Here is a 24,461-nt window from a genome sequence, read left to right on the forward strand (position 1 = left end):
TTTTATATGTACTATCATTTTGCATATGGAAGCCCACCTAACATATCAGGTTCACTGGAACTCGCGAAATTGCCAGAAGACAGTCATCAGACACCATCTCGTTTATATTCCAACCGCCTTCTCTGTGCCATCGCTAAAATTAGAACCCTTAATCACTTATTCTGTGTTGGAATTCCTAACTAATTAGAGTTGGGTGAAATTACTATTCAAATTGGATTCAATTACTTCTGTGGCATTGACTGATCTTGATTCCTTTTCCCACTAACTCATCTCCAATTGTTTTGAATTGCTTGTTTTGGGTTTTTTTCTGCCTCAGACTAGAATGGTACAAAACTCCCTAATTAGAAACACCTTACAAGTTCCTTACATTTTGCTTCTCTACACTTCATCTTAGAATAAATATGTACGTATATTTGTGTTTATTCTCTTTCAAAGCCTGTCCGGTACTACTACTCCAGACCTTGTGGTGAGCACCAGTCACCAGATGTGGCTCAATTTCAAAACAGACGACACGAGTGGCTCTCTGGGCTTCAAGGTGTCTTATGAAGGTAAGGGCTGGTTGAGATGTGGGAATGTTTTCTCTGTGCTGTAAAATTGGATTGTGCTGTACAAAGTAACGTTAAATGTTTTTTGCTTGTTGGCCATCTTCTAAGGGTAAGGATTTATATATAGGCTTAAAAATATATAATGATTGGTTTGTGTTTTTGAATGTATTACAGTATACACAACAGGTCAAAAAGTGAAAATCACTTTGAAAGTCTTTTATTTCACTGTGCGAATGAACAATATGCATGTTTACCTTTTAGATGCATTGCAACTCGTCTCTCCGGCCCACAGATGCTTATTTTCCATCTGTAAAAATAACCCGGAAAGTGGAACAGTATGCAAGTGTAATTAAAACAATGAGTTCTACTTAATGAAGGGGAAGATATGCTTTGAATCCTTCCAAAGACTCATTTGCATCTTCAGTTGTTTGTGCTCAAAACCCTATCAACTGTATTTACCAATAAAGTCATTCCAGTGCACATATTCCCACTTCGCTCATACTGCGGTGACCTCAGTCTTTCCATTTAAACATTAGTGCTTCCACGATACGGCAAACTTCTAAATGCGAGCATGCTCCATTATGTTTGATTAGATCATTGGGTAATATAACATATCCGTTTTAACTTCCATTCACGGGTACTTTTATGTGGAAAAGTGAAAGCAAAGTAAAAAAATGCATTTTTTGTTCAGATTTGGGCAAAATATGACTCGGGGGCCACATGCCAGTTCCTCGTCAAAAAATGCATTAACAACTGTGAGCAAGGCTGTAGGGTTTTTTAGCTGCATTTGAAATGTCATGAGTGGTCAGCATCCAGCAGCTTTATCTATCTTTATCTATCTTTGCAAAATGATGGCTACGCTGCTCTGATGTTGGTGCAATAAACCCATCAGCGGTATTCATACTGGTTGTGCAGTTCATTGGTTCTGTTGCTGCTTTATTGTGAGTCTTTCCACTTTTGCATGTATTCGGTTTTGGTAATAAACACAACTTTTTTGGTGAATAGATAACCATTGATCATTAGGACTACTCATGCCTGTAGAATTTGTGATAGTTTGTGTTTGTTGTGGTCTCAATCATTCCTAAATAGTGATGTCATACCAAAGATCTGATTGAAATGTAGGTTTACTCAGTGCCCTAGGCCCATTGTAATGTTTACTTAAAGCCAAAATATTTGGCCACTAAAATCCGTTTGTCATCGTCTTATGAGATCGCATCATTTTGGCTGTTGACAGTAATGTGAGTTTGAGTTCCCATTATAACGCTCCGGTAACTCCGTACAGCCAAACAGACAGGAGTAACAAGCATGCCGTTACATCCCTTCCCTTATTCATGAGAAGCTAATACTGTTGCTTTGGCTCCCGCTTGATCTGCATGTATTTGACACAGACAAACATAATTAAAAACTGATTTTGGAACTTATATTTATTTGGTCTGTGAGCTCCAACACAGCAGTGTACTCACCTCAAAATGTCCTGCGTCCCCCCCACACCCTTTTTAAGGTGACTTTCATATAAGATCGATGTGTTGTCTTGTGAACGAGGTAGCCTCAAGGGGCCCATATATCTAAATGAAAAAAAACAAACAAACAGCGCATACTGAACATGAGTTGCAAATATTTGTAAATGATTATCATTATTATTAGGAGTGTGGTTTGAGATCCAGTCTCACCCTGGTGCATTTTACAATTATTTGGGATTATATGTTGACCAGGGGTGTCAAAGTCAATGGCGCAGGTAGCCAAAATTCAAAGCCCACTTTAGGTCACGGACCGAACAGGATTTCCCTCCATATTTTATCAAATATCCATTTGTGTTCGTTTGACCCTGCTTGGGAATCCTGCTGTCCAACCGCCTGTGAGCGCGTAAATCTGTCCTGACTTATGATTAGATGAGCAAAGGAAGGGGAGCCGGAGCGATTTGTTTTGCCGTGGTTGTTTGTTCAATAAAATGATTGACCACCTCCTCGTCACCCTCGCAGTGTCTGGGCAAAAGCTACAGTATTTTATATCCACACAAAAACATCACAGTCGGTGAGATTTGTAACTTGAGAGTTTACAGCTCTGGAATCATAGGAGGCTTTTCCCCAGCATGCTTTGTTTAGTTACACTCATCACTTTTGCCTGTCTTATGCATTTTTAATGTGTAGAGTATATTATGATTTCTTTGTAAAGCCACTGGACAGTACATGGTTTAAGAGGGGACAGACAAAGTTGGCTGGTATTAGTAAAAATGATTTCAGAAGACTCATTCAAAGATGTTTTGTAGTATTTTACACTGTTGTGTAGACTGGGAGTCTTTTATATATGTCTAATGTGTCTTATTTCCTGTTATTATGTCTACTATAGTGGGTAATACCAGTGTAAAAGTGACTATGGGGGTGTTAGTTTATGTCTAGTATGTTAAACATATTTAGAAAGCCATAAACAGGTTTTCTACGCTCTTACATGAAAATGATCCATTTATAAATAAGAAATCGTACTTCGGAAATTCAGTAATTGCATTACAAGATTGGATGTGAAGTTGGGTTGATAACCTGCATGCTGTTTGCTTGGAGGATTAGTCAAAAGACAGAGCTGTTAAAGCAGTTAAGCCCCCCCACCCCCCACTAAATCATGTCTCTCAACAGTCATCTGCTACAAATGCCAGATCTTACGAATACGTTACATACAGTACATGGGTGGCATCCTCCAGGGAACAGACCGCATGCACTGGTCCATATTAGCCAAATGTCACTGTCCTTCAGTGCTCAAAGCAGGTTACTTAGGGTTTATCCTACTCTGTATGCAATAGTACCATGTTACCAGTGATCACAGGCTGTTTGTATACCCGAAGGTATGGGAGATAAATGAGCTGGTGGGTATGTTGCACTTGAGAGCAGTTTACACAGCAGCATTTCTATAGGTTAATTGATAAAAATAAACATATGCATGATTGCGCTTGAATGCGACTCACTTGCAAGCTTCTGCCGTCTGTTGAAAATGTCTCTCAGAATCCGCAGTTGCCCGGAAGCGAAATTAATCACGTTGCAATTTGATGTGACATACTGCATCTTCATATCACTTCTTACTGATGGAGCGATCTTGTCAGGATCCGTTCAGGGCTGCAGCTAGTGATGACCTTCATTCACTTCTCGTGTGCCACGAGGGCAAACAAAGCTAATTTCCTGTTTTAGATATTGCAGATGTTGTTTAGAAATGCACGGTTTTATGAGGATAATTGACAATCTATGAATGACACAGTTTTGTGAATGCTTTGTGTGCGTAGAGATTGACCAAGGCAGCTGTGGTGACCCAGGCATCCCTGCTTATGGCAAACGAGAGGGGACGGGTTTCCGTCACGGGGACAGGCTGTACTTTGAGTGTCTGCCTGCATTTGAGCTGGTGGGCAAGAAGAACATCACCTGCCAGAAGAACAACCAGTGGTCTGCCAAGAAACCCAGCTGTGTTTGTAAGTTCCTCAGCTCACGTCTGCAGAAACACGTGAATTGTTGCACATCAATATGTATGACGGGTGCAAATACGCGCAGCGTTGCTGCATAATAAATGGCCAGATTATCTCCGCAGTTTACAGAGCAGGGATGCGGATTTGGAAACAATAGATGGGTTTATTTGCTAATGATTGCAAAGAAAGACGAACAGAGGGCGTGAGGGAGTCGGGGTAAATGAACAAGAGCTGACCATGCAAATCATGCCCACTGCTGTTACTGATAGCATAATAGTCGGGACAATGCAGCTTCGTTTTAGTAAATAAACTTTTTGTTAGCAATCAAGCAATGTCTCAAAATGAGCTTTACTTAATCTTGTTAACCTCAGATATTTTGCCTTTTGCTGGAATTTACACACATGAACACTGACGGATCCTTATCTTTGCTGGCGCTATGCTATTTTAAGCAACCCAGTGACGGCATGTATGCCATGGAACATTCTGTTTCGCTGCTGAATTTTGCAAATGCTGTTTTTGAGGAACGTCTCTTGACAATCTAACAATCCCAGCAGCGGGAAGACAAAGTACCAACTTTTGCAGACAAAGGGAATTGGTCCTGAAAACAACATCAGTGTTTCAAAGTTTTAAATATGACATACTGTATAGACAAACAAGACAGTGGAGTGGAGTATCCAAAGTCAAACACAGTTTGGTAGTTTGTTGATATTATTTTTATTCTTATATATTCATAGTGTGAATTCCTTCTGGTGTCTTGGCGTAATAAAAAAGGGCTGTTGGGCTGGGTGTGGCTGGTGAACGAGCATTCTGCAGAACACTGAACCAAAGTCATTTCATAGGAAGCGTGACCACTAACAAGTTGCTTTACAACCTATTTTTATGCAGGATGGCCATTCACAATTAAGCCACATTAGGCCACAATAACATCCTATTGTGACCACCCCCAGGGGACACACTCGCCGGGGACATGAATAAGGAAACACCAAATTTAAAAATAAATGAAAAGTCGCTTTAGGGATGACAACTGAAACGTCTTCAAGAAAGATTGACAAACTGTACAGATTTACCATGTATGATGATAATTGAATGTTTTGTTTGACTTTTAAGGCATATTCTTTCAAAGACTACTGCTTTTATTCCAAACTGAACCTCTGGCATGTCAATTTTGAAGCTTGAAAATATACTAATCCTCAATGTAAACGGTTGTATGAGACCTGAATTCTGCACTGACCTTCGCTATTATACCAGCTGACCATTGAATCGACTGAATTAGAATCAAATGTGACTTTCTCAGTGACAGCTGAACTCCTGTACCACGATGAGTACTTCCATTTCAGTGCAGTCACTGACTGAATAGAATGTATTACACTTGAAGTTCTGCGTGTTCCCATTTAATTCTAACATCTCACTACACCATGTAGTTTCCTGTTTCTTCAACTTCACCACACCCTCTGGAGTGCTACTGTCCCCAAACTACCCGCAAGAGTACGGCAACAACATGCACTGTGTTTGGCTGATCATAACCAACCCTGAAAGCCGAATTAACCTGGCCTTCAATGACCTAAGCATGGAGAAACAGTTTGACTTCCTCTCTATTAAGGACGGGGGAAAGGTATGTGCATCAGCTTAAAGCAGCTTTAAATTATGTTTTTTTTTAGTCTGATAATGTTTAATGGTCTTTTATCAGGCTGAGTCTCCCATCTTGGGCACCTTCTCTGGTGATGTCCTTCCTCCTCCCATAACAACCAGTGCCCATGTAGCACGCCTGGAGTTCTTGACCGACCACACCTACACAAATAGAGGCTTTAACATCACTTTCACGAGTAAGTACCAGAGGTGATCAGCGTGGCTGGAATGAATGTTTTCTACTCTGTACACCGGTTGTGTGCTTCCCATTGCATATGCAAATAACCCTCATAAATCAACTGCCATAACAATGAGCCACCTATCTCCAGACAAAATCCTCTCTACCTGTGTGGCGTAGTCTTCACACACTCACACGGAGAGTCACTCCAAGAAAATGACAAACTCCCTGTCCTTTGAGCATATACAGTGACTTGACATCTAAATAAATCCAGTACAGAGGCGGCATCCTTAGCTGACAAATACATTGCGGCAATGCTCATTATATTCTATTCTGGGTCACTGCTGACTTCTGAGGAAATTTCCAGATGGGTTTTGTATACGCTGGTAAACCAGTTTTATGGATATACTGTACTATTGTCTGTTTCTTTTGTAGAGGTTTTCTTGCAGCCTTAGCATAGGAACGATTGTATAATGAGGCTGATCTTTGTGTTCAAAATAGAAACTTTTCAATTTCAAGTCAGGACTATACGAAACAAGGGTGTTTGGCATAGCTTAGGGCTTTACTTTAAGATGTGTAGCGAAGCCTGTCTTTTTTTTTTTTCCAACAAATGAAGTAGCTACCTGCGGTTCAGCTGTCATGAAAACCCCAAATTTCAAAAGCGTGCCTCCTCTCTCAATAAGTGACGAAGATATGTTTTCCTCGTGTTTGGTGGTCGTAAGCAGCCTGTAGGGACACACATCACTGTTATAACAACGTTAAAAAAGTCATTAAAAGTCATTTTTCCATAATAGACCTTTAATGAGGAAGTTGCAGGGGTTGAATATAAACCGAGACAATTTGTTGACTGAACATCAGGAACTGTTAATTGAAGATGGCGGTTACCTTTCATGCAAATGATATTGCCATCTCACTAAAGCACTGCTTTTCCTCATCATTCATGTTAATTAAGGACGCGACAAACTGTATTGAGAGGATTTTAGGTGTTAATGAATAAAGACCTTGATGGATGAGGTGAGGCTTGCACTCTATTTGGGTCCAATGGATCCAGGCGGGGGATTCATCAACACCTACACATGCCACCTAGTCGCATGCATGTCCATGAGGGAGCCAGAGAGTAGCACAGGTGATGTATTTGTTTACCTGGCTTTTTCTAGGGTGAAGACTCTCTCCCCTGTGTATTTTTCTAGCATTTCGCCACAATGAGTGCCCCGATCCGGGAGTCCCAGTGAACGGGAAGCGCTTTGGCGAAAGTCTTCAACTGGGAAGTTCCATCTCCTTCCTGTGTGAGGAGGGATTCGTCAAGACCCATGGCTCACAAACAATATCCTGCATCCTCAAGGATGGCAACGTGGTGTGGGACAATGCTGTTCCACGCTGTGAAGGTGAGAATTGACATTAGGAATCAACGGGTGTACCACAGAGAGCTAACATCTTTGAGAACACCGCTCCAAATGTAAGCCATTGTATTTTCCTCTGAGTGTAAACCAGCCAAGCTTCAGAGAATACAGCATAGGCTCAAGGGCGACTAATCAAGTTCACCATTCACGATGCACACAAAGGCGAGAGCGTTATTAAAACATGTCATCCCTCTCCTGTGTACCGCAGCAGCTTTGCATTCCCACAGGGCCATCCATCATGCATGTTTTTCGTGTTATGCCTTTTATAGATGTCCTTCACTACACTGAGGTGTCCCTTTAAATCATTGCACGTCTAAAGGAGCAGGTATATGCCGCTTTTTATACGCTCTCTTGTGTACATACTTGTGTGTTTTGGTTCAGTATAAGCAGTATGAAGATGGGTCAGTGTCTTTTTGGAAGTGTGATGGGGGTGACAGCTGCAGTAGGAGGTTGTAGTGACAGATTTAAGGGCGGGGACATATGCAAAGACGTGGGTATATATATCATACATGCACCTGTGCCACAAAGCACATGTGACATGAGGGCAAAAATGGTTAACCTTGAGGTAAGCTGTCACCAATTTACATTAGCAGTAAAAGAAATGGGATGGCTCCAGGTTGATGCAGACGTTCATATATGCACATGGGTTGTCGTATATTTGCTGGGGAAGACGTACCTAATTCCAACTCTGCTTTGTGTCCTTCTCTTTGCTAGCTCCCTGTGGGGGGGATCTGAAGGCTCCCAGTGGGATCATCCTATCTCCTGGCTGGCCAGAACTCTATAAGGAGGCCCTTAACTGTGAATGGATCATTGAAGCTCCTCCAGGCTACCCCATCAAGATCATCTTCGACAAGTCAGTCGCCTAGCTAGCACATACCGATGTCATTTTTTAGTCATCTATTCTTTTGTTCCTTTTACGTCTTTCTGAGGGCAGCCACTTTAATCTACATTAACATAACCCCCTAACTAAGATGTATTATTAAAGAATGCTCATAAGTATTTGATCCGTTCACATGATACCCCATCCCTGAGGGATCTGAACATCCTTACATGAACAAGGCATCCGCATGCACACAAAGGAACCCGTCAAGACATGCACGTAGTTGTGCATGCATTTACTATGCAAGTGTCTGTCAAGGGACACTGGTTTGAGCGCTAGACTGAGAGGCGGCACGCGTGAGAGTGAGAGAGAGACAGGGAGTTGTCGGATCAAACGCCACATTAGTGTTTCACCAAGCCTGGTCCTCACGTCCTCATCGCCTGCCTTGATAGCACGCCATGAAAAATGAATACAACATAAATGTTTGTTCGTCTATCATTTTTATGTCGCATCAATAAAATATCACAAAACACTTCATTTAGATAACACAGCTCTGAGTCGAAGCAATTTATTCGGGCCTTTTGAAGATGAAGTGGCTCCACTAGCAAAAGGCAGAGACAAACTAGCACACACTCGGCATGTTGCACACACACACACACACACACACACACAACCACAAGACCCAGGGAAGCGTGCCAAACATCCTTAAAATAAATGCGTAAATTGTGAATCATTGAAATGGGACCAACTGTTTTTTTTTTAAAGCTAAACTTTATTCTGCAACATTGACATCTTTAATTCTAACAATAATTATTCTCTTGTTGCCGTTTGTGGTGGTTGAGAACCGCACTGCATCATACCGAGTTGTTTCATATCTTCAAACTTCAAATAAGATCTCATCCAATCTTTTTACCATCCACACAACTCATGCCAGAGAATAAAAGTTCAATCAATTCCAAATTGAACATGAAGCGAGAATTGGGGTGATGTGCTGCCCTATTTGCTTCCTGTTAAATGTTGTAATCTAACCGTCCATTATGACCTATCCTGGTGTAAAGTGCATTACATTTGTGCATGACTTATTCAAAGTATCGAAGGGATAAAGATGATTTGATTTTATATAAAAGCCGAAGATGATAAAAACTCTATTCTAAAAAGGCATTCATCTATTTGTCAAGTTAAAAATGGAAGTCGAGTCAGTTCTCAATAAAATGAAATGCAGTAGACCACTGGAAACAACCAAAAAATTGAGGAAACAATGCTAATTTAATCCCAACCCAATTTTAAAACTATTTCTTCCTCCTCAGGTTCCGCACTGAGGTCAACTATGATGTCCTGGAGGTCCGCGATGGTCGTTTTCCTTCTTCACCACTGATTGGAAGTTACCAGGGAACTCAGGTTCCCCAGTTTCTCATCAGTACCTCCAACTTCCTGTATCTTCTCTTCTCCACCGACAAGAGCCACTCCGACATCGGCTTCCGAATACGCTACGAAAGTAAGCACTGAGTGCAGATTCACATTAGAAGCAAACAGCGGTAACACATGAACGTAAAATCCCCCCCATACTGTCTCTTAAATTCTTGTGAAAAGCTTGTGCTGCTGGAACACATAGTTAGGCAAGTACATGAGCTGAGATAAATCAGTCAAATATACACTTATGTACATACACAATTAGCCACCAGGTTCTCTTCATTTCCTCTGGTTTAGCTCACGCTGGCATCCCTTTGCAATTCCTCTGTAGGTAAATCTTTGCAAAGCTTGAATAATTTACTTTGAGCCCTACTTAGACAGAAACACTGCCGAGTAGGAATGAGGACTCAAACTTCTCATTGGTTTGTCGAAAAAGGATGTTCCCTTAAATAATTAATCGGGACTGTTTTGGAAAATCATGCTGCGTTGAAATATTCTTTGTCCCCGGCTTGACCTAATGAATTAAGCTGATTATTCTGCACGTCTATTATGTTTTGTTTGCAGCCTTGCAGCTACAGTCGGATCACTGCGTGGACCCTGGCATACCTGTCAACGGACAACGGCACGGCAACGACTTCTATGTGGGCGCTCTGGTGACATTTAGCTGTGACGCCGGGTACACGCTTAGTGATCCGGAGCCTCTAGAATGTGAACCCAATTTCCAGTGGAGCCGCCCGCTGCCGAGCTGCGATGGTAGGCTCCAGACTGTTGACCTAAAAATGAAGACTCGCATGCCAGATTCCCTTCCGGTCATAAATGGGATTAAATAAAAAAAAAAAGCTTGGGTCCGTTGTTATGCAGCGCTATAGATGAAACATTAAGCACTTTGCTTGATATTGCATCACATTTAAATCACCAGATATGTCAGAGTTATGATGAATTCCACATAAAATAGCATTCCTTCCATCGTTTCTTGTTTTAGACTTTAAAGTTTCGACCTCATTTCGTCATAAATGTTTTATACGTGGCAGTGAGCTCACCCTTTGATGTTTTCCACTTTTTCCTCAACTGTAAATGCTTTTTATATTTCAAGACAGTATTGATTTCTGCACACGCTTTAGCAATATTGATGATAGCACTCAGTCCTTCGTATTCCTTCCTGAAGGGCACTTGTGGGGAAATGCTGTTTCTTGCTCATTTTTACGATTTTAAGTATTCATCGACTTTGTTTTGTCTCCTCGTTCATGCTTGCCTGCCACCAGCACTGTGTGGCGGTTACATCCACGGCAACGTCGGCACCATCTTGTCTCCAGGATTCCCAGACTTCTACCCGCACAACCTCAACTGTACTTGGATCATCGAGACCTCCCATGGCAAAGGTGAGCAGACGCTTTGTGTCGACGTGTGACAGCAGTCAGAAACCATTTGCCTGACAATGTCATCCCCGCCGTGGCTTGAGTGGCCGCTATGCGTTGTCGAACAAGCTATCTTTGTATAAGAGAATAGTGCTGATAGGCTGGCCTAGGGCTAGAGTGCCGTGGGATGGCTCACTAGCATGTCAGAGCTGGAAAAGTTGGTCATTTTTGCACAGCACCTGATTTAGTAAGATCCCAAATAACAAGCTCTAAATTGCGTGAGTGAAATGAAAAAAATGCAAGCACTGTTTAATAGGCATGTTGCATGTGATCAACTAATTGCTTGCACGCTTTTTAACAGGTGCAAAAAGGCTGCATATGGCCCCATTATGTAAATTTGCATTTTCTACCTGATGTCACCATGGAGAGTGACCCTGAGCAAAAAATGAAGTTTGAAGCCACAGAGTTTGAGGTTTTGTGTGTTTGCGGAAGTTCACCAGTGTGCTTATTTGCATCCTCAGAGACATTACATCATCATAATAATGCTGTATTAGTGGAGTTTATTTGATATACATGTTTTACACCACAACTTATAGTTCAATTTCCATGTTTTACACTGTTGGATGTGAAAAGTGTACTTATATAGCATTATCGACTTAGACATTTGTCAGATGGCAGCTTAGCAAGATGAAATCCACCCAAAATCTACACTATTGCCCTTAAGGGACAGGAACTCATGTCTTTTGTGGAGGGCTGTTGTCCAAATATGTTGACAAGCGCACGTAATATTCTCTCTCTCTGTCGTCTGTCATTGCACCAATGCTTCCTTCTCAATGGCCACAGCCATTTGAGCATAACATGCCAGTTTGCACCAAATATATTACTGTGTACCAACCATCCAAACATGTTAAAAAAAGATGCAAAAATACCTACCGCAAACAGGTTTCAGGCTTGGTAAATCACATTATGGGTGCTAAATGATTATATTTTCACCCCCCCCCCCCCCCCCCCCAGTGTTTTACACATTCTGATACTCTGCATATATTCTGCCTATTCATGAAGGCAAACACACAGTAGATTGGAAGTGTTATTTTGCTCTTTTGACGGATTCAATCCTCAGTGCACCCTGTTAGTAGATCAGATCAAGTTTGCACATATTTTTCTACAGGCAAACGTTTGTCTATATTGTGTTTTAGCATGATGTTTGATTTCCAAGAGATGGTAATGGTTTCTTTGTGAGGAACATGACAACTCGCACAATCCAATCTTCCAAAAGGAAATGTGGAGTTTATTGAAGCCTGCCATTACTGATAGTTTGTTCTGTGTTAACATTTTATAATAGGGAGAGAAAATAATAGTGAGTGTTCAATAATAGAAGTGTACATGCTTGATGCAGTGATGAAAGAAAAGGACACGAGAGATGAAAAAAAATGGTTTTACAAAGAACATTTCTCAATTATAGTCCGTGTTCAGACTTGTCACTTTTTTTCAAGGCGTCCAGTTTACCTTCCACACCTTCCATCTGGAGAACCCTCACGACCACTTGTTGGTGACAGAGAATGGCAGCTTCTCTCAGCCCTTGTGGAGACTGACGGGCTCCACACTGCCGCCGCCTCTGAGTGCCGGCCTGTTTGGGAACTACACGGCTCAGATTCGCTTTCTGTCCGACTTTTCTGTTTCCTATGAAGGGTTCAACATCACTTTCTCTGGTGAGTTAGGACTATTTTGTTGGGAAATACGTACAAACCATTCAACCTTTACTTGTGTGCACATACGTATTTCTGTTTGGTGTTTTTGCAGAGTATGATTTGGAGCCATGCGAAGATCCAGGAATCCCACCCTATAGCACCAGAAAGGGCCTTCAGTACGGGGTGGGAGATACACTCATCTTTTCCTGTTTCCCGGGTTACCGACTTGAGGGTCCTGCGAGGGTGGTGTGTTTAGGGGGCAGGAGGCGGGTGTGGAGCTCCCCTCTGCCAAGGTGTGTTGGTAGGTGGTCACATGCTTTATTTTAGCTTTCTTCACCCATTTCCCCCGACATAGTCATGCCACCATGAAAGGCCTTTCACATGCACAGGTCGTCTTTTATATATTTATACATCTGAACCATCAAACGAGTTAGAGCTTTTTTTTACCTGTCACTCACATGCACCAGTGACTTGAAGATATGTCACTCCAAGTTGCTCCAAAAATGAAAAGTGAAAATTCATGTTAGAGCATAGAAAATCTGTTTGCGACCTTTTAAATATGTTTAAATATAACATTGTTAGAGCCCTCTAGACATGAAATAACACCCCTATAATCACCTTTAAACTCGTATTAAGAGAAAAAGAAGACATACATAAGACATAATATAATAGACTCACACATTAATATTGGGAATCAGATTCAAGCAGAACTAAAAGTGCTTTATATAATATTCAAGAAGATGGCAGTATGACAGTTTGATGCATAATTTGACGTTCAGCTATAGATGCTGACTGCATTCCTCAGCTCATTTGCCTACTCCCATTTTCCCCTTGCATGACAGCATAAATATACATATTGTATGTGGCAAGTTTCAATCATATAGCGATTGACATGTCCTTTGCTCTCTCCGAAACCTTCACCTTCCCCCTTTCCCCGCTCTCCTGTCTGTCTCCCCTCCTCTCTTTCTCTCTAGCTGAATGCGGCTCCTCCGTGACTGGCATGCAAGGGGTACTGCTCTCCCCCAACTACCCTGGTTACTATGGCAACAACCATGAGTGCATCTACTCCATCCAGACGCAGCCAGGCAAAGGGATCCAGCTTCGAGCTCGAGACTTCCGACTGGAGGAGGACGATGTGCTTAAAGTGAGAGAAGGGGGAGGGGGGTACCTTCCCCTATTGTGTTCTTTGCAGCCTTGTTAGCATCGCTATGTTTTCACCGCTGAACATCTTAATAAAGATCCCCCTCCTGTCTCACCGTCTTTCAGGTGTTTGATGGCAGCAGCAATACGGCTCGTCTGCTCGGAGTGTTTACGGACAGCGAAATGCTTGACACAACCCTGAACTCCACATCCAGCTCCATGTGGCTGGAGTTTATCAGCAATGCAGACAATACCAGTAAAGGCTTTGAGCTACACTTCACTAGTGAGTAGCAATCTATGGCAACAAACTGCATGGTGTTGTGGAATGCTTTAGGAGACATTGCCTTTTCTGTAGGTAATGCATTGCTTGAAGAGAAGGCAAAATAAACCTTTTCTGAGCTCGTATTGCACAAGGGCACCTTCTTCATAGTTACTGCTCATTACCTTACTTAAAACTCTCTGCCCTTCTACTTCTTTCCCCTCCAAAGGCTTTGAGCTGGTGAAGTGTGAAGATCCAGGCGTCCCCCAGTTTGGCTACAAGCGAGAAGACAAGGGTCATTTTGCTGGGAGCACTGTGTCGTACAGCTGTGACCCCGGCTATACCCTAAAAGGCCCAGAAGTGCTCACCTGCCTGAGGGGGGAGAGGAGGGCGTGGGACAGCCCTCTCCCGCTCTGTGTCGGTGAGGCAGATCATCCTTAATGGAAACGGTTGTCATACTGTCTACTGTGAATGTGTACAGTTGTTCCTCACAAGACATTTGGTCATCACTCTTTAGTCAGGGTTAACATACAGAGGATCCCCCTTTAATCACTTTGAACGAGGAAGCAGGACTCCTGTTTACCTTCTACATACGATTTTATCACTATAAGAGCTCTCTAGACATGGAATAACAGCCCTATAGTAGTCCCCTTTACACTCATATTACCTGATATAGTAGACATAATACGAGTAAATAAAGTTTTTATGACCTAAATAAGACTTGTACTCGTGTGTGTGTGAATGTGTTTGGAGAGCTGAGTGACATTGGAGGTTTGGAGTTTTAGCTTGGCATGGATTACTGTAGCAGCAGTCAATCTTTTTAGTAGGAATTAGTTGAAGTAAAAAGTAAAAGTAACATCAGTGACACCTAGTGACCAGTATAGAATACTACATATCATTCACACCATCGTTGAATGCCCAATATTTGTATTTTACTTAATTTAGTCAATTGTATGCGTAAAACTGCATATTTTATACTAATAATATCAAGTATTCAATCACTAATATTTTTGAAAAACCATAATCGAGTGAAGCCACAGAATTTGAATTGCGTAGTGGCCAGGGATGACTGTAATAACATCCCATCACATGTTCATGTATGGTATTATCTTGTATAGCCGCCATCTTTTTTGTATTACATTATTGTGGTGTATTTCCCCTTAAATTTTTTTTTTTTGAAATACAATGGACATTGTTGTTTAAATGTATTGTACAATGACATACATCGATAGAAAATGGGGGAAGCTAATGAGTATAGGCAGTTAAAACCATGCCGAATGAAATTAATGGTATTAACCCAAGTTATTTTTCTCTGATGGTCGTCATTTTTATTAGAAGCTGCCCCATTATTTTATTTTAGCTTCACTGCTGAGCCCATTTGTTGGAGGCTATAGCTTTGTGTTTTATTCCAGCCCATTTCTTCTTCTCCTCACCATTGCATCTTGTATAATTCTTGCATCCCCGTTTTTCTTTCTTTTCTTATGAAAGAGCTATTGCTCTCTCAAAGAAACAGCACTTATCTTCAAAATATAAAATAACTTCTTTTCAGTATTTTTTTCCCCTCCATTTATGTGCTGCTTTCATTGCAGCTGAATGCGGGGGTACCATCAAAGATGAGCCCACTGGTCGGATTCTGTCTCCAGGCTACCCAGCTCCGTATGAACACAACCTGCACTGCGTGTGGACCATTGAGGCCACGCCAGGAAGCACTATTAGGTTTGAACAATCCTCTTTGTTTGGTGCGCTTGGGACTGTTTTGATTACGTTCTTGGCTTCCGTTCAATATACTTCCATTTGTGCAGTGGTACACACATCACTTCCACAGGCTGCCATCCATCACCTGTGAGTTGATCTTGACCAAGTAGTGGCTGCCTTACGGGTGGATGAAATGACACCTGGGATTGCTTGGATTGGATAATTGTAAAAGATGAGGGTGTCACTTGTGAAGAACGTGGAGAATGAGGATGTACTGTGTAGTGTTTATAGATTATTTTCATGCTCCAGTTAACTCTGCTATATTGAGTATTGAGTCTTTTGGTATTGCAAAACAAAGACTCTCATCAAAAAAGTTAGCACCCATGTCTACCTCTGCATGCACTGTAAAATGTTTGTTGTGTCGTTGGTGTTTAAAATGAACTCATCCACGCTATTAGTATTTATTCCTGACCGTTATTGTCACCTTTCTTATCAAAGGCTGCCGCTTGGCTCTCTGGCTTCATTTTTGGCTTATTTTGCAGCTATGATCAAAAGAATAGCAAAGACTTGAGGTGACAGACTGTAGAAATAACTCAAGGCACAACACGGTCTTCAGTGAAGGGAAAAGTAACCTTTAATGTCCATTTGTCTATTTTATTCATAATTCATATGCATCTATATACATATTCATATATATATTTATATAATTGTTTGGCTTTCTGGAATGGACTATTTGGATATATAATATGGGATTCCATTGACTGGACCCTCATTCAATTTAAAGGCATAGTGTGCAGCCTGCTTACAGATGCATGTGGCTAGTTACTGCTCTTTATTAGTCTCAGCTAAAATAAAAAAAAATAAAAATAGTAGGAATTGATCTATTGTCTGTGTTTGTTTTTACAGCTCTTATAAGTCCCTTGTTTGAGCAATATTACCATCTTGCAGTCGTTAATGTTGTTTTGAATAAAATATGTTGTTTTATTTGCCTGTTCACTGCCACAATCCAAATCCCTGGTAGTGTTTCCACTGCTTCTTCAAAGACACTCTTAAAGATTCCTGCGCATGCAATGCATCCAATTTGGTCTCTCGATACCTATGGAATAATGCACCGCATCTGGTGAATGACTTTAAGGCACAGTATACATACATATGAATATGCTTTTCTAACAAAGCAGTGCCCTTGCAATCGCCTCAACCCTTTGCGTCATATCTGTTTGGAAGAATTAGCCTTCAGGCACGTCAATACTGGTGTCAGTCATCTCTGCACGCTCGTGATATAATGAGAGCATGCGGTAGTGTTGTATAGCGATGTTAGCAAGGGAAAGCGTTTCTCTTCGTCTGCAACGTACATATATAGTTGGCTTATTTGTTGCACATCCTTGGGTCCCTCACAGTTCTTTGTGCATTAATGACTCTGGGACTAATTCCTTGCAGCTTCTCTGTCAGACATACTCAATTTGCATGTCTCTGATTCTGCCTATGTAATTCATAATTGAGCAGAGTATGCATTAGTCAAGGGAGCCTTCTTATAGCAAAGAGCATACCTGAACATATAGCGCACATATCTGATTTGGTGAGTGAGTAGTGCAGAGAAGCATCCAGGTGGGAGGCAAACGTTCTAATCAAGAGATGCAGAGTAGAGATAAAACTATAATTGAAGAAAGCCCCTCAGGGAGCTATTTTTCAGAGTTGAGCTTATTAGGAAGAAAGTGGCGGTATATTGTGGCCTTTCATTTCCAAACTACTTTTCTTGTGGTTTGCAGCTGTTGAGAATCTAAGTTAGCATTCTGTGGTGCGTTTGCATGTGTTTTTTTGTGCTTTGTGCCATCCGGGTTCCTCCCCTACCATGTATGTTAGGTTAATTGAAATGTCAATCCCGTGACTGAGTGACCATTTGTCCAGGCTATACCCCGCCTCTCACCCTTTGTCAGCTGAAAGAGGCTGCAGACCCCCTCTGTGACCCTACACAGGATAAGTGGTGTAGAAAATGGATGCATTGTGAATGAGTAGATGGTTTCTATCTTACAATGTATTGTGAGACAAGTCTATCAGAAACCAATCCAAGTCTTTCATGATACTGTACTGGTAATTGATTTGTGCTGTATGCACTTCACCTCCCTCCAACTTTCTGTTGAATTTTGCAATTTCACACACCTACGTGTTGGGAAAAAAAATTCAAGTATTTTCTCAAAATTGCTTTGTAGCTTTCCTGTTGTGTTGTTCTGAGAAATCATCGCTCTGAGTTCATGTTGAGAGAGTGTGTTGTGGGTGGTTGTTGTGAACGCCCGGCGTCTCTGGGCACTGCGGTGTGTATTTGTTTCAGCCCTGATTGATGATCCCACAGGGACCATCGACAGGTTGCACTTGTAGACCAATTGATAGGGTCAGCCTATAGTTATAGACACAAGTGTGAAGTGTGATAGTCCATGGACATATTGATGATTTCTTGTGGGACATTATTAAATCTATTGGCCCAGTTGCCTAACCCTAACCGCTAACCCACACCATCTCTCCGAATTAATTGTTAGGAAATTGGCAGTTAAAACTATGTTAAAATCTGCACACACACTCCTACATGTATTTATCAGCACGCACACACACACACACACACACACTACCTATCCACAAGCCTCCCCACAGGATTCATGATTGCAACTCGACTATTTTGTATTCAAAGCACTCCCCAATTCTCTCTCTGTTTCTCTCATACGAATACAAAACAGATACAGCAGTATCAAAAGAGACCCAAAAAATCGCTTCCTTCCCTATCGCGTCTCCTCACAGCGAACCTTTGGCACTTGATTGACCTGTTTTATCACATTAAGAGGGGACAAGTACACACAAGTTGAAACCCCGGGGGGAGGAACACTTCAAACCCGACTTTCCACGATTTCACAATTTGCACGCAGGATGCTGTGTCCTCGTGGGGTATGCTTCACAGCAGGGGTGTTCAAAGTGCGGCCCGGGGGCCAATTGTAGTGGTGCTGTTTTGTTTTTGTTTTTTTGGCCTGACACACATTCTGAAAATAATCAAGTCATTAGGTTAGTTTTCAACATTACTTTGTTTAAATTTGTTGTAAAAAAAGAAAATTAGGGCGGGGAAGAATTTATATCATGAGAATAAGACGAAAGACATTTGAAACAGTTTGAAATTAAAAAAAAAAATAGAAGAGAATGGAAAAAGGTTTGAATAAAATCAAAACATGAAGAGGAAAAGTTGTATTCAAATTAATTTTACAAGAATAAACTCAATATTCTGGGAAAAAATAATTTTAGTAGCATATAGTTGAAATATTAAGGAAAAAGTTGTTTTCTTTATTTAGTTTTTATGGGAATAAAGTAAAAGCTATTATAGGAATAAAGGCATTGTATTACAATAGGAAAATGTATTAAGATTATAATTTTTATGAAGATCATTTAAGAGGAAAATTCAATTGACCCCTTCCTTTTTTCCCCCTGTGTTGCCCACGGTGGTAAACATTGGGACACACCTGCATTAGAGCCAAGCAAACCAACACATCTAATCTGGTATATCCACCTGATTTCTCACCAAGTGATAAGTGTGTCCTTATCAACATCAGCGTTGCACTTTTATCCACGAAGCACCGTTTTAGATTCCCTATCTGGTTATCGTATTCTGCAGCCTTCACTCGCAGAGAGTGACACGGAGAGACTGGCTATTCAGATCTTTTATAAAAGAAACCAATTATCCAAACATGCAGCCCACATCCATCTCCACAGAAAACCCTCAATCCTACTTTCTCTATCAGCTTTCTGTCCTCCCGCCACCATCCACCTTTTCCAGACAGACACCCAGCAATGATTAACATTGGCCTTCCTCATCCCTCCTCCGCCATGCACTTTCTTAAGCCCTGCCTTTCCACCCACCTTGACGTCTTGTCATTGAGCAGATAAATCTCAAAGTAGAACATGATGCCAATTGGTGTCTGGCAATTCTGAAGGCCCAAGAGCATGGACCAGATCTGTAACAACCCCAGAGCAAACGTATTGACACTTTGGACAGAATTTGGACAATGATGGTTCTGTCGTAAAAAGTTTTCAGTGGATAGGAAAATCTATACAAGCTATACACGGACTACTCCAAGTTCTATCTAAGGTTCATATGTGTGCTATTGTTCCTTGATAAGATAAAATAAGAGGTGAAATGTTGTAGTTGGGGCTTAATTTTATGCCAGATGCAGTAGTCACATTATCAGACACATGTCGCGACTTGTTTAGCTTACTACTGTATGTCCTCAATGTTCCTGAAGAGTGTATGCAATACTGAAATCTATCTTCTCTTTATTCATACTGGTCATATTGTGATTAGCATGTAGTTATTAAATGGTACAAGTAGGAAAGCTCTGTGTAGATATCAACACAGAGTATGTGAGCATGCACCAGTTCCGCCTCTTTGCATCATTTTGTTCCCTCGCATGCTTTGTTCACACGCATGGCAACGTGTTGACTACACAGCGTATCGGCCCCTCGCAGCACATTGCCGAGTAGCCTCTGGCTGCTGCTTGCGCATCAGACGCTCTGGGAATCGGATTCTGACACCAATTATGCAAACACGGTGGGAAGTTGTTACTAAACGTCAACATAGCAGCGGGTTGCTCTTTCTCCTATGCATCATTTCAAGTTCAAAGGTTCTGAATTTGTGTGATATGTGTGTTGGGTGGATTTTAAAATAATACTTTTGGGGAAATGGTTTGGACTACTAAAAAGACAAATTTCAACATTGACATTTGCACAAACAGAGCATCTCTTTGTGAAACAAAACAAATTTTCTTTTTCTTCCTGCAGTATTTCAATACCTCTGCCAAAGAGTTTAAAGGTCCGATATCATACATTTTTTCAACAATGTTAAATAAATCTCATAGGCCCTACAAGTTTGAGTGTAGTTTGAGTGTGCTCATGAACATGGCTTTTTATAGTTTGTGGCATCTTAACACAGTTTGATGGAAACAAGTGAGGGAGATGATATTTTTCAAATATATTAACATCATCCTGTTTCATAGTTGAAAGTCAACCACATTTAATCAAGTTGGTTTTGCCGCAATGAATACATTTTAAGCCTAAAATTGACTAAATGAAATACAAATATAAGGCATCCAGAAGATGTGATTTAATGTAGTATTCTACATTGGTCACTAGGTGTCAGTAATGTTACTGTAATGTTCGACACACAAGCATCAGACTGGATGGTGCTCCACAATATGGGTATTATTTCATGCCCAATTAACGCCAATGCACCAATTAACCTTGATAAATGAGGGATTACCGTACAGCTATGTATTTCTAGTTGCATCTGGGTATAATGGACCTCAATGACCAAGACGGGCTCCCTGTCATTTTGGCTGATGCTTCATTTACATGTTCTATCCAAGCACAACCCAATTTGCCTGTGCCATGTCGTCTCAGAGCAGCTTTTTTATTTTTATTTAAAGCCTTGAACCAGTACTGGGTTTCAGCGATCAAGAGTGTCATACGGTATATATTTTTCTAAAAAAGAGACTTTTCCTTCCGCAGGTGTGAACACTAAATATTGACTACCAACTCGTACAAAATATCTTCTTACACATACTCAAGACTGCAAGGAATAACAACCCACCACATTGAGACTGGCCTACTTTCACACTCTCTCTCTCACACACACACTCATTCATATCTAGCACACTTTTAACATCCAGCTGGATGATGGCTGACTTTGCAAAAATGAAGAGTACATATTATGACAGCAACATCTTTGTGATGTAGTGGCTGACAATTAAACACTTGGGCTGAAGGAGCGGCTTGACTGACACTGTGAAACACCCATCGAATGCTCCGCATCTGGTGACTGTCATTATATTTAAAATGCTGTTTGTCTCTCATCTTGATTCCTAAGCCCTTGTCTGTTTTGGGGGCCTTTGGTGTGGTCTTATTTTAAACACACTGCTTTTGGTGCATTGATTCATCTAAAAGCACCGTACCTTTGAACATAAAACATACAGTTTGTGGTTTGCTTGGGCTGAATATTAACTCATTCAGTCCCACCCTTTTTTTCAAAACGTGTCTCTCTTAGTACCGGACATTTTTGATCATTTTGAGTGATTTTGACACAAATATAGCCATATATGTTTTGCCAAAATGTCTAAACAAGGATGGAGTTGCATCATCACCTCACCTAAAAGATGTATAATACATCTTTGGGCGTGAGCGGTCGGACTGAAAAAAAAATATATATCTTTGGTAGTGAATGAGTTTAGCTGAGCTGAATCACCTCTAACGTTGTCTTAAATGTGTCTTCTACACTCTTAGTCTGCATTTCCTGGTTTTCCACACTGAAGAGATCCATGACGTGCTTCGCATCTGGGATGGTCCCCAAGATGGAGGAGTGTTGCTGAGGGAATTGAGCGGCTCTGCGTTGCCGCCGGATGCCCACAGCACTTTCAACACCATCAGCCTGCAGTTCACCACTGACTTCTTCACCAGCAAGCAGGGCTTTGCACTGCAGTTCTCTGGTGAGTATGGTGACATGATGATTAAAAAAAAAGGGACCGTTTTGGATGCTTTTGCTTCATAAGAGAGAGAGAGAAAAAAAACTCACAGGTTAACGATGATTTATGCCAACAATGCTTTCATCTCAGTGTGGTGTCTTTGTACTTCCCCCGCCCCTCCAGTCTCTACCGCTACCTCGTGCAATGACCCCGGAATGCCGACTAATGGGACACGCGGCGGTGACAGCAGGGAACCAGGGGACCATGTGGTTTTCCGGTGTGACCCGGGCTACGTCCTGCAGGGGGCCAACAAGATCACCTGCACTGAGATCAACGGTCGCTACTTCTGGCAGCCGGACCCTCCCACTTGCACAGGTACTCTTTCAGGCGCAGCGTGCAAAGACAACTATGCCTCATAATGACAAAAGGGCTATAATCAGAACAGCACTAATACAAGATTCTGTTCAGCCTTTGTAAAGCGGATCCTTTAAAGGGCCCTGCAAAGGAATTGGTCTCCTGATGGATAGTTTATTTTTAACGTGTAGGGAAGCCTGTTTTGTGACAAAGGTTTTCCTCCATGAAGTGGTGTGTGCATATATGGGGCAGGCCCGTATAGCGAGGGGCGGGTCAGCGGTCATGAGAACATGGAACGTAAAAGGACTGACTGCCACTTCTATCAAATACATTTTCACATTTGGTCCTCATAAATAAGATCTTGTAGATTGCTGTTACATAATTAAAAAGTACGTTCTGCATAATGGGGACCTTTTAACAAAATCCTGGAGTTCATGAAAAGGAAAGCTTTTGTTAATTAGCAATTTACATAATTTGTTTTGACACAATTGTGTGAGAGGTTTAGTGGGACAGTTCTCTTACGGCTAAAGTTGACTTCACGGTCACTCAAAAAAAAGGTTTCATATCGAGATCCTTTGAAGTTTCTTCTATCACATTCATATTATGTACAGTATGTGTGAGCTGGAATCCACCGTATTTGTGGATTCTTGGGATATGATAATGATAATTTCTGAAATAATAGTGACACTTATCCTGCTTCATCGAAGCTCCATGTGGAGGCAACCTGAGCGGTCCCAGCGGGCTGATCCTTTCTCCGGATTATCCCGAACCATACCCTCATGGGAGAGAGTGTGATTGGACCGTTACCGTCACAGAAGACTATGTCATCGCCCTCAGCTTCAACCAGTAAAATTCTGACTTTGCATCTGGTTTGTATTCTGTTGCCAATCATAATCATCACTAAAGTCCTGTCTGATCTCTCCTTTGACCAGATTCAGCTTGGAGCCCAGTTATGACTTCCTGCATATCTATGACGGACCAGACTCCCTCAGCCCCTTGCTCGGAAGCTTTTACGGCGCAGATGTACCCGATAGAATTGAGAGCAGCTCCAACACTCTCTTTCTGGCCTTCCGCAGTGATGCCTCCCTTAGCAGCAACGGATTTGTGCTTCAGTACACAGGTTTGCACTTTTTTGTACATTTTCTTCTAACTTCCTGTTTGGACTAGTCTGGGGAGAGCGGGATCAGTATGCTTGGAAGGAATTATTGATCAGCGCTTACCATTAGAGGATGAATAACTCCATGGATTGAGACAACAAAAAGGCGAGTGCCGTAGTGCTTAGCTTTTTTTTTTTGCAGGAGAGAACACATTTGCTGTCACGTCAGTCCTTGGACGAACACAGTAAATATTTTGGAAGATGAAAAAGTTGTCAATGTTTTGTTGAAGAAAACAATACGTGTCTAATGCATTAGGAACGGTTTCTTGGCTGGTTTTCAGTTGTTGTTGTTTTTTTTGTCCTAGCACTGCAATGCATTTGCAAATTGCACATCCATGGATTGAATTGGGCTGTCCTGTTCTGACAGGCCTACCCCTGAACTCGTCCCCAGTGATATTTACAGCATCTGATACAATGTGTGATAATGCACTGCCAATCTGCTCGGGCAGATGGACCCAGTATGCGACTCATAAAAAAACTCTAGTTCCCCCACTTTCAATTCTCCACAGTAGTAAACCATAAGCAGATGAGATATGAATTAGCACCCTGGTTTTGAACAAACATGGCACAAAAGCTCATAGGAAAGTTGCGGGTTCGGGTTGGCTTGGTGAGCAAGTTGACAAATAGACACAGCAAGTGTTTGGTTAGTCTGCCATTGAAAATTGTATTACACAATCTGCCTGAGGTGCTGTCAATCTGTTTACCAAGCAATCTTTCTGTTTCCATGTATCTGGCAGTGTCTGATGGTGCTGTCTTGGGAAATATGTATGCAAAAACATTCCGTGGACATTTGAATAACCAACGTGAACAGACACAAGCATCTTCATCCCCTTTTAGGCTCATTTCCACAACACCTTACATCTCATCACATAAACTCCTTCAAGTTTTTTCTTTTACCTGAACACATC

General features: G+C 41.5%; 1 protein-coding gene across 2 annotated transcripts in view; it reads left to right on the plus strand.

Moving 5' to 3' along the window:
* The window catches only part of csmd2 (CUB and Sushi multiple domains 2), a 148,775-nt gene that overhangs the window by 75,106 nt on the left and 49,208 nt on the right, over positions 1 to 24,461 (plus strand). For both annotated transcript variants that reach the window (XM_058046312.1, XM_058046313.1), the window contains 19 exons: positions 436 to 548; positions 3,811 to 3,993; positions 5,409 to 5,599; positions 5,675 to 5,810; positions 6,982 to 7,176; positions 7,906 to 8,044; positions 9,319 to 9,506; positions 9,986 to 10,174; positions 10,684 to 10,800; positions 12,270 to 12,485; positions 12,577 to 12,765; positions 13,439 to 13,608; positions 13,731 to 13,887; positions 14,093 to 14,284; positions 15,453 to 15,579; positions 21,865 to 22,067; positions 22,227 to 22,418; positions 23,105 to 23,243; positions 23,330 to 23,517. In XM_058046312.1, the coding sequence (XP_057902295.1) occupies positions 436 to 548; positions 3,811 to 3,993; positions 5,409 to 5,599; positions 5,675 to 5,810; positions 6,982 to 7,176; positions 7,906 to 8,044; positions 9,319 to 9,506; positions 9,986 to 10,174; positions 10,684 to 10,800; positions 12,270 to 12,485; positions 12,577 to 12,765; positions 13,439 to 13,608; positions 13,731 to 13,887; positions 14,093 to 14,284; positions 15,453 to 15,579; positions 21,865 to 22,067; positions 22,227 to 22,418; positions 23,105 to 23,243; positions 23,330 to 23,517 (3,224 nt within the window). The remainder of the gene's footprint in view (positions 1 to 435; positions 549 to 3,810; positions 3,994 to 5,408; positions 5,600 to 5,674; positions 5,811 to 6,981; positions 7,177 to 7,905; positions 8,045 to 9,318; positions 9,507 to 9,985; positions 10,175 to 10,683; positions 10,801 to 12,269; positions 12,486 to 12,576; positions 12,766 to 13,438; positions 13,609 to 13,730; positions 13,888 to 14,092; positions 14,285 to 15,452; positions 15,580 to 21,864; positions 22,068 to 22,226; positions 22,419 to 23,104; positions 23,244 to 23,329; positions 23,518 to 24,461) is intronic.

The sequence above is a fragment of the Doryrhamphus excisus genome, chromosome 14 (genome assembly GCF_030265055.1).
Source record: "Doryrhamphus excisus isolate RoL2022-K1 chromosome 14, RoL_Dexc_1.0, whole genome shotgun sequence".
Taxonomy (NCBI): Eukaryota; Metazoa; Chordata; class Actinopteri; order Syngnathiformes; family Syngnathidae; genus Doryrhamphus; species Doryrhamphus excisus.